Source organism: Corticium candelabrum, chromosome 3 (assembly GCF_963422355.1).
Source record: "Corticium candelabrum chromosome 3, ooCorCand1.1, whole genome shotgun sequence".
Lineage (NCBI taxonomy): Eukaryota > Metazoa > Porifera > Homoscleromorpha > Homosclerophorida > Plakinidae > Corticium > Corticium candelabrum.
In genome coordinates, this window is record NC_085087.1 from 7,737,491 (window position 1) to 7,747,490 (window position 10,000).

Below are 10,000 nucleotides of genomic sequence, written 5' to 3' on the forward strand. Positions count from 1 at the left end.
ACCACTTCGTATACAGGCAGCAGCAGCTGTATGTATAGGTTATCGTACGATGAGCATGCCATATGGATTTTACGCTGTACCAGCACAATGGGCGGAGCTACTGTGTATGTTTATAACCCCGCCCCCATGACCAGTGCTGGTAAATGCCATACAACACACTAATCATACAATACGTAATTATATCAAGGTCACTTGACATATATATATATATATATATATATATATATATATATATATATATATATATATATATATATATATATATATATATATATATTATATAAGTTAGAGTGTGATATTAACCAGAAGTAAATTATTGCACTTGCTGTGTGTGTGTGTGTGTGTGTGTGTGTGTGTGTGTGTGTGTGTGTGTGTGTGTGTGCAGGACTGATGGCATGTCACGTGACCATGGTATACAGATGGTTGCTCGTTTGAGTATGTAGGTAAGTGGCCTTGCAGACCAGAATTCGTTGCCATTCATTCAAACCTCTCTTTGTACGGGCAATCCTTAGAGTAAACGTGCAGCTTCTAGCGCACGTTAAAGCTCCATTGTCCAGCCTACTCTATGCACTCGCGCTTACCATAGCTTCTAATTTAATTTAATTTAAATTAATTGAACTTATCAAAGAATGAATGATGATTTTTCGGTTTATCAAATAATCAGCTGTATGTGCGCCATAGCGTCTGCTCCACGTCACGCGGGCACTTTGGACCAATCAAATCACGTCCTAAGGATTACGTGACGTCACACTGAAAGGCGGGCGCGCAGGCACCGATTTTCATTCATCACAACAGGTGAGATCCGTTACACATCTCCTCTCTGTCTTATCACTCCAGAAAGCGTTAATCATGGTAACAAACGTCGTTCTTCCGTCGTCAACCGACCACCCTACCTGATCTCAACCATTTTTTTGTTTTTGTTTTTGTTTCTAGCGAGAGTGCATCTCCATTCACGTCGGTCAGGCGGGCGTACAAATCGGCAATGCATGTTGGGAGTTGTATTGTCTTGAGCACGGTATTCAACCGGACGGGCAGATGCCGTCGGATAAGACCATCGGAGGCGGCGACGACTCGTTTAACACGTTTTTCTCGGAGACGGGAGCGGGAAAGCACGTGCCGCGCGCCGTTTTCGTCGATTTGGAGCCGACCGTCGTCGGTAGGGCAGATTCGAGTTTGCGGTTGGCGGGAAAATGTTGTTTATGTGGAGTGGTGTGTGTGTGTGTGTGTGTGTGTGTGTGTGTGTGTGTGTGTGTGTGTGTGTGTGTGCGTGTGTGTGTGTGTGTGTGTGTGTGTTTGTGAGTGTGTACGTGTGTTTGTGAGTGTGTACTTGTGTATGTGTGTAGACGAGGTGAGGACGGGAACGTACCGTCAGCTCTTCCATCCCGAGCAGCTGATCACCGGAAAGGAGGACGCAGCGAACAACTACGCGCGCGGTCACTACACCATCGGGAAAGAGATAGTCGATCTGGTGCTCGACAGGATCCGAAAACTGGTAACCGAAACTATTGGCTATTCGAACGGCATTACGCTAAGGCCACCATTTGTATGCTGCATATTTATTTTAATTATTAATAATAAAATGTGTCATTATGCCCCTCCATAAAATAATATTATTAATTAATATTATTATATTATTATTTAATCGAAGAAATACGGTATACACACTGTACTGGTATTTAATGCAATATTAAAAATTTAATTAATATATTTATAATTTAATAACTAAAAGCTACAGCAGTTAGATAATAGAGACGCTACGCTACACTGACACAAGACACTAGAGTGACTAATGATGTTGAAAACGTTTTTCAAGAAAAGTTCGTAATCTAATGCAAATGCAATCTTTTATCTAATTAATGTAGTTCAGAATCGACATCCGGGATATAAATAAAACTGAAATCTTGCGTATGCGCAATGCGCATTACCGTATTTCTTCAAATAATAACCCGTGAGTTACTATTTTTCAATCTGATCAGAAACAGGGTTACTATTTAATAATTAAACAAGGTTACTACTGCAATCCAGCATGGGCTACTATTTTTCAATGTCTCCTATTGTGGTTCAAATTGAAGTAAAGAGCTAGGCGAGTAAGGTACTAGAGGAACACACTCTTGACACATTCAGTTACCAGTAGTTTACTCAGTGCCTCATTGTCACGATCCTTGTCTTCAGCTTCTTCTGACTGTCTCTTCTGCGAGACTTGTGTTGTTCTCTCAACGCTTTGTGTTACAGACATGGGCATAATTATGGAGCCACCCCCATATCAGCTGACGCATGGAAATCAACAATTACAGATTTATGACTATACCTGCTGACGCGCTGATTCTACATCAAATCATGCTATTTGGGTATTTATATTGTTCTGATTGGACGCTTTGACAACCCATAGTAACAAACGATTAGAGAATGACCAGACTAACCACCACCACCATACATTACCATGTCCAAACCGTTGATGTTGTGACGTCACAAGACCAGACTCACGATATGCAAGTAAACTGAAACGTATAGTCTCCTCTGACATAACAAAGTCTTTTTATTGTTTAGAAGCTTTTCGAAAAACAATTTCATTATTAACTTTCAAACTAATCGAACTGACAGCAAGAAGCAGCCATGTAGGTTACACATGATCACCTCCAATCTCAGTGATGTGAATGGCACAATCAGAGCCATTACCTCACAATTATGACTTGTTTAATTTACTAAAAAGTGTAGCTACTGCTGTAGATGCATGTACTTGCAGTATCCGAGAAAGTCCAATAATTTTTTAAACTAAGTCACATGCTCGGGGTGGCTCCATGATTATGCCCATGTCTGTACCTTTCGGTTTCTGACATCCAAAGCATGGGTTACTATTTTTTCAAACTGATCAGATCCGCAGGTTACTATTTGAGCAACGTTACTAATAAACATGAGTTATTATTCGACAAAATACGGTAATCGCCAAATGGGAGCGGCTCGAAAAGCGCGGGCACAAATAGCCTCGTACACCAGACCTCGCGCCATCGTGCCCGGTTCCCGTATAACCCGATACCGCACGAGAGTCTGGTAGGCTAGGCGCAAGGATCAAAAACTAATTTTAATTACGCATCAAGCGTCGGCCTAAGTAAGAGTGCGCGTGATTATCCTCTAGGCCGATCAATGTACCGGGCTTCAAGGATTTCTCATTTTCCACTCGTTTGGTGGCGGGACGGGATCCGGGTTCGCCTCCCTGCTCATGGAACGCCTCAGCGTCGACTACGGCAAGAAGTCCAAGCTCGAATTCTCGATCTATCCCGCTCCGCAGGTCAGCACGGCCGTCGTCGAGCCCTACAACTCGATCCTGACGACACACACGACGCTCGAGCACTCCGACTGCGCCTTCATGGTCGACAACGAGGCCATCTACGACATCTGCCGTCGCAATCTTGACATCGAGCGTCCGACGTACACCAACCTCAACCGCCTCATCGGCCAGATCGTCTCCTCCATTACCGCGTCGCTCCGTTTCGACGGCGCGCTTAACGTCGACCTGACCGAGTTTCAGACCAACCTCGTTCCCTACCCTCGCATTCACTTTCCACTGGTCACATACGCGCCGGTCATATCAGCCGAGAAGGCGTACCACGAGCAGCTGAGCGTGGCGGAGATCACCAACGCGTGTTTCGAACCAGCCAACCAGATGGTCAAGTGCGACCCGCGCCACGGGAAGTATATGGCCTGCTGCATGCTCTACCGTGGCGACGTGGTACCGAAGGATGTCAACGCGGCTATTGCCACTATCAAGACAAAACGCACTATACAGTTTGTCGATTGGTGTCCGACTGGGTTCAAGGTGGGGATCAACTATCAGCCACCGACTGTCGTCCCGGGTGGTGATCTCGCTAAGGTTCAACGTGCCGTCTGTATGTTGTCGAACACGACGGCTATTGCCGAGGCTTGGGCTCGTCTGGATCACAAGTTCGATCTCATGTATGCCAAGAGGGCTTTCGTTCATTGGTATGTCGGAGAGGGGATGGAAGAGGGAGAGTTCAGTGAGGCTCGAGAGGATCTCGCTGCTTTGGAGAAGGATTATGAAGAGGTCGGTGTCGATTCGGTCGAGGGAGAGGGAGAGGAAGAAGGAGATGACTATTGAGATATTGATCACGTGACATAGAAAACAGTTGGAGAGATAGTCGGTTTGTGTCGACACATTGATGTGCCTCTAAGCGTTGGAGAGATAGTCGGTTTGTGTCGACACATTGATGTGCCTCTAAGCATTTTATCACTTCAAAACTCTCATTGGTATCACCTTTAAAAAATAGAAACAGTACAAAGTAGTTTGTGCTGCACTGTGTATACTAATAAATGTGGACATTGAAATCTACAATTTGATCAGTTGGATCCTTCTTGGCAGTAACGTGTTTCGTACACGAGAGGATAAAACTGACCTCCCATTTTCTCTCCCTGATAGAAACTCGAATCATCCTACTATTTCTAATCGATTAATAAATTAATAAATTACTTACCTTCTTCACAAGAGGAGTACCGGCCAGTATGGGGTCGTCTGAATCCGAATACACGCCGTCTGCAATATAGTTTACAACGGCAGCTCTTCTCGGTTTGTCGGTCCTGCAAAGAGCATCAAGTTGCTAACCCCATCATGCTACGCAGAAATTACCATCAAACTTACTGATTCGAAAATGAGCCGTGAACCATGAGCGGATGGTGAAAACTGGCCTCGCCTTTCTTGAGCAATGCCGGGACCGGCTTGAAGGCTGCTCGTTCCTCATTGGTAAGAACTTTCTAAAACAACAAAGAAATCGACTCAAGCGATGAAATCTTGGCGTATGTGGGTAACTACCTGGATCGACTCCATGTCTGCAAATGAATCGTCCGTGATGGGTAGTGGCATGCCATCTCTGTGCCATCTGTCGGAGAACGATTCCATCCACAATGTTACTGGTCTACTGTTGCGATTCGTAAAGCGTTCTACCTACCGATGCGATCCCGGTACGAAATGTAAGCCACCGTTCTCGACAGTCTGCTCATCGACTGCAACATGAACCTACATCACGTGATCATAAAAAATAAAGTTAACATTAACTAGTAAATAAAGCTGTGTTCTACTTGCTTCATAGCTACGAGCGTATGTGCTTGTAGGAGTGTGTGTGTGTGTGTGTGTGTGTGTGTGCGCGCACGTGTGCATGATATTAATAAATTACTGACTGTGAGGTGGAGCATTGGCTTTGTTCTTATCCAGTACGAGTAATCTTGATGCCTGTAGATACACAGATGCTCAAACTGAGTTAGTACATAATTAATTAATTGTTACCAAGCGACAACGCCTCCATATCTGGCCGGCTTGGCAAACAACTGATCGTGCCACAAACGAATGTCTCTCTCCTTCCGACTCGGATCAATTAACTGAGAGCTGGCAACCTGCATACACATTGCAACATCGGTTACAGCATGACTACAGTATCGTACTACAAATATGCAATGTACTGTAATGGCAGGCACGAAGACGAGATCGTGGAACAACTGTGTGATCCTCCAGTGTCCCAAAGCATGCATCAGTACGTTGTTCGGATCACCGCTTTGATTGCTGTGAAACTCGTAGAACAAGCCGTGGCCCCGATGGCGTTCTTCTGGATTCTTCGTCAACCAAACACAACACAACGCAATGCAACACAATACAATGCAATACAACACAATACAATACAAGGGTGCATTTCTTTTACCTCCACCATCTCAACCGATTGAGACGGTAGAGTTCTCGTGTGTTTCTTGTGTCTCCACCGGATTAGGTGGTAGAGATCCACCAGCTCTAACAGTGAAGTGTTGGTTGAGCTGGTGGAGTTCAGTGGAAATAGGCTATTGCACATGCTCACGTATGGACAAATGGCGAAACACAAGGCAAAAGTATGATTTCAGCACCTTGATCCTAACTCTAACGGTAACTCTAACCCCAAGATTCCAACCAGTTCCCGTCTGCGCATCAATGCCTCCAACTGGGTCCCCGATAAATCGTAGTTGAATAAAATCATCATCAAAACATCTACTTCAGTCATACAGTAGCAACTGCAAGGGTGACTCTAAAGAATAACAGGAGATCGCGTTCTTTGTGGGCATTATTCATCTCGAGCAACAGGTAAGTGCACATGCTCGCCTCTACTCGTGTGTTCTACCGAGATTACTTCCACTCAACCAAGTACCTCTACCGTCTCAACTCGGTTAAGCTGGTGGAGATAAAAGAAATGCACTCCAACACAACACAATGCAATGCAACGCAATGCAACGTAATATAATACAATACCATAGAACGTTTTAAGAAGACACGACAAGACAATACAATACAAAAGAATACAATAGAAGACAAGACAATACAATACATAATAACAGGGACACACACAAATAAAATACCGTAAACAGTTTGTAATCATCGAGTATTCGGTCACACTGTTCTTCCGTCAATACAGGAATATTAGAGAGATAACCCTGTTGCCAATACTGATCGATCTGTTTCTGTGTCAGTCGAAACTTGGACCATTCGGCAGCACTCTGTAACAATCATTCTTTATTCGTATATATTATAATATAGAATACTATATACAGATTATTGTCTACCTTCAGGGGAGTGAATAGCAGTCCGGAAGGTTTATGATTCGTGCTCCAGTCTTTCACATCATCTGGAATTTCATCCTTTACGACTCCGACTGCAGCTTGCTTGTTGACGTAACGGCCTTCGCTGTCTGTGTATCCTTGAAATTCTTCAGCAACCTAAATATCACGTGACTTGAATACAGTTTTATAAATTAGTTGTACAAGTTTGGACCTAAAATTGCTAAACCTGCATTAGTCAGTGCTGTCGCTTCCATCACGTAACATGTCATTGGTATATCGTACATTCGCACTTGCGTAACTTTTTTACATGTACCACAAACTCAGTGGAAGTGCAATGTATGATACCAATTGTGTGTGTGTGTGTGTGTGTGTGTGTGTGTGTGTGTGTGTGTGTGTGTGTGTGTGTGTGTGTGTGTGTGTGTGTGTCACTGTGTGTGTGTGTGTGTGTGTGTGTGTCACTGTGTGTGTGTGTGTGTGTGTGTGTGTGTGTGTGTGTGTGTGTGTCTGTGTGTGTGTGTGTGTGTGTGTGTGTGTGTCTGTGTGCGTGTGTGTGTGTGTGTGTGTGTGTCTGTGTCTGTGTGCGTGTGCGTGTGCGTGCGTGTGTGTGTGTGTGTGTGTGTGTGTGTGTGTGTGTGTGTAAATAAAACAGCCAATAAACACTATTCTATAAACTACACAAATACTCAATACTGACGCAAGACAGTCAAAAGTGTCACGTGCACAATGCTTTGTATCCTCAAATTGGCCCTCACTCTACAAACTCTACATAACGTGTATACAATTCAACTGTAAGCTAATTAAACCATTTTCATAGTCAACATGACTCAGAACAAACAGGGTACTGTACTTAACTGGCGTGTGACGTCCTCACAGAACAAATATCACTTTTCAACTTACTTTCGATCTTTTAGCATCGGACATTGTTGCGGTAGAACGATGAGGTCGAAACGCAGCAGCAAACGCTCTACGACTGAAAGCCGTGATCCATCTGTTGCGCATTGTAAGCTCCCGGATAACCAGAGCTAATTTAGCACTAGAATTCTAAAATAATTTGATATAATTAGTATCGATTAAAAGACAGCTTTGATACAGTCAGTAGCACTGCTCATGAAAACGGTGCGGCGGCCACCACGAGTAGGTCTGTAAGATTGGTTAGAGCGGAAATGACGCGCAGATAGAGTCTGGCTACGCGAGACTAAGAAGCACGGCAACTCAAAAATTTTATTTCTGGTGTTTCCATATAGAAAATTTTGAGTCAATACAATAGCTCTACGTAATAAATTTACAAAAAAAGTATGAATACTGTAAAGTTAGACTCGAGCTAGCTTTTCCCAAAAACATCACTCCAGCTTTTCCCGATGCTTTTGGATCCAAGAGACATCTGGAGAACAACAGGACGGGTAAGAGCCTCCACTCTAACTGATATGTACCTTTAGATGTACCTCCCCGATATTAGCTAGTGATGATGATGATGATGATGATGATGATGATGATGATGATGCAGATTGACGTGCATGTTTAAGACCTACAGCGCCTGTAAAATTAATTAACGTAAATAAAAATTTCCTGAAATATGGCAGTCTTCCTAATTATTAAAAGCTATAATAAATAATAAAAATAATAAACGACAGGCATGTAGGCACGTGACGGGATATGTGCTGTTGCATGGCAAGCTATAGAAACATATCCTGTTGACGCAATCGCAGTGTACTTCAAGTTGACAATTGACTCTAGCTACAACCCTGTCGACACGATCGCATTGGTTTCGATTCCGCGTGCCTCAAGTTGACGATTGACCAGAGTGAACAGGCGTTGTGGTTTGGGCCTGCGAAGTGACAACGAACTAGGAAAGAAAATGTCCGATTGTCGTCTTTTGCTCTTAGCGGTAAGGTTGATCGATCTACGTGTACACACAGCACAGCCCTATGCGTATCACATCGACTGCAGTTGTCGATCCGTATTGTCTAGCTGCTAGCCGGAGTGTTTATCAAACATAGTACGAAGGCTGATCAGGTCGACAGCGAAGCCTGTCTCGTGGATTCACTCTTTAGAATGGTAAACGCTGTCATGCACACACCCGTCTAGGTGCTTTCAAGCTTTGAAGAGTCGGTGCTGCCTTTTAGGTCTCTGAATTGAACGTGACGATGCAGGTACGTGTATCTCCAGGTGTATCTCCAGGTGATAGGATTGCATGGATTGAGTTGCAACACGTTTGTGTAGTCTACTGGCGTAGGAATGACATGCAGGTTTGAGGGCCAAACCTCAATGCGCGGAAAGTGTAGCTTCGTGTACTCAATTGATCAAGACGTCTGCGCGCAATTGTAATTTTGCACTGTCGTCGATTGGAGCTCTTCGTTTTCTTCCACTTGTGGCTCGTTTTCACGATGATCTATTTATATATAGTGACTAGAGCGACGCCCCTGTTATCGGACACCATCAATCATCGGACAGCCGTGCAAGAAGTAAACGAAGTAAGACTAAGCTTTGTTAAAGTCCACAGTAAGAAGGATTAGTAAAGACTGTGATTCCAAACGCGGGACTTCCAAAGGCTTGAAACGGTTATGCCAGGACGGTAAACGTGATCCTTCTCTGCGACCCCGGATATCGGACACCACCATCATTCATTGGACACGACCTCTCCCATGAAAACGCAAAGGCAATTCTGCAATTTCGCACCTGAGATAGGTCTGTAGGTGACTAGCTAACACAACAACACTATCACTGTCTCCGTTTGCTACTCTCCAGGAGAGATAGCGCACGCTCATTGAGTCGAGGTAACGCCCCTTTCGTCGAACACTCGTTTTTTCTTTGCAGCAGCAGTCTGCAGGTAAAAATGTCATGAGAGAGAGTTGGAAGGAAATATTGTACGCCCCCCAATTCGTTTGACCTTTATTTGACTCAGCAACGGTTATTAGCGGAAACTGCTGAATTTTCTCTGCTGACAAGCTCACTCTGTTGGCATCTACTAGCCCTCCGGTACTGTCTAGTCTTTCCAGCGTAAGAATTTGAACTCCTGAGTGTCTTGCAGCACAACTGCACAGGCTTGATGCACACGGATGTAGCAGACGATTCACGTCATCCATGTTCGAGCTTAGCGGTGAGCACATTCTCCCAACTCGCACAGGAACAGCCCGTGCTTTCCTTTCAAGGCCCCTAAATTGTTACTTGGCTCAGGTGTTCTGATCTCAGTTTGATATCTATCTTTGCCTGACCTTGCACCGCCACGAAGTGCAGCACGTCATCGTTGGTACAACCAGCTGTACCGAATGCAGGAACTTTGTTTACTATCAGAGCAGCTAGAACCTTCACCCCTGCTTCTCCTAGGTAAAGTTGAATTAGATAACGTCAAGTCTTTGTCAACGCGCGCTAGGCAGCGATCGACTTTCTTTGCAAAGGGTAAAAGAGCGTTTTAGCA

General features: G+C 44.3%; 3 protein-coding genes across 9 annotated transcripts in view; 2 read left to right on the plus strand and 1 right to left on the minus strand.

Annotated features, from left to right (window-relative positions):
* Positions 1 to 427: 427 nt before the first annotated feature.
* Positions 428 to 4,327, plus strand: LOC134177475 (tubulin alpha-1A chain). The gene is made up of 5 exons (XM_062644256.1): positions 428 to 852; positions 934 to 1,156; positions 1,344 to 1,492; positions 3,134 to 4,181; positions 4,230 to 4,327. Exons 1-4 carry the CDS (start codon positions 850 to 852, stop codon positions 4,112 to 4,114), a joined length of 1,356 nt encoding a protein of 451 aa, XP_062500240.1. The 5' UTR covers positions 428 to 849; the 3' UTR covers positions 4,115 to 4,181; positions 4,230 to 4,327.
* On the minus strand, positions 4,227 to 7,591 carry LOC134177476 (phytanoyl-CoA dioxygenase domain-containing protein 1 homolog). Its single transcript, XM_062644257.1, has 11 exons — positions 7,483 to 7,591; positions 6,589 to 6,741; positions 6,385 to 6,522; positions 5,467 to 5,616; positions 5,294 to 5,400; positions 5,188 to 5,239; positions 4,959 to 5,026; positions 4,823 to 4,889; positions 4,652 to 4,764; positions 4,488 to 4,590; positions 4,227 to 4,425 (listed from the first exon to the last, which is right to left on the minus strand). Exons 1-11 carry the CDS (start codon positions 7,582 to 7,584, stop codon positions 4,354 to 4,356), a joined length of 1,125 nt encoding a protein of 374 aa, XP_062500241.1. The 5' UTR covers positions 7,585 to 7,591; the 3' UTR covers positions 4,227 to 4,353.
* Positions 7,592 to 8,286: 695 nt separating this feature from the next.
* Positions 8,287 to 10,000, plus strand: part of LOC134176972 (uncharacterized) — a 10,260-nt gene continuing 8,546 nt past the window's right edge. For 3 of the 7 annotated variants that reach the window (XR_009969411.1, XR_009969410.1, XM_062643667.1), the window contains exons 1-3: positions 8,287 to 8,470; positions 8,554 to 8,640; positions 8,709 to 8,735. Coding sequence is in view for 2 of the 7 variants with exons in the window: in XM_062643667.1 (XP_062499651.1) it covers positions 8,441 to 8,470; positions 8,554 to 8,640; positions 8,709 to 8,735 (144 nt within the window). In the remaining 5 variants the exon portion in view is untranslated. The other 4 variants (XM_062643669.1, XM_062643670.1, XM_062643668.1 and 1 more) reach the window with 4 other exon arrangements.

Excerpts from the sequence above, each read along its gene's own strand:
- LOC134177475 (XM_062644256.1), top strand. Across the intron at positions 1,157-1,343 it reads TTTGGAGCCGACCGTCGTCG|ACGAGGTGAGGACGGGAACG; the intron begins GTAGGGCAGATT and ends GTATGTGTGTAG. Across the intron at positions 1,493-3,133 it reads TCGACAGGATCCGAAAACTG|GCCGATCAATGTACCGGGCT; the intron begins GTAACCGAAACT and ends ATTATCCTCTAG.
- LOC134177476 (XM_062644257.1), bottom strand. The coding sequence starts at position 7,584 with ATGCGCAACAGATGGATCACGGCTTTCAGTCGTAGAGCGTTTGCTGCT. Across the intron at positions 5,401-5,466 it reads TCTTCGTGCCTGCCATTACA|GTTGCCAGCTCTCAGTTAAT; the intron begins GTACATTGCATA and ends ATGTGTATGCAG. Across the intron at positions 5,027-5,187 it reads AGCCAATGCTCCACCTCACA|GTTCATGTTGCAGTCGATGA; the intron begins GTCAGTAATTTA and ends CACGTGATGTAG.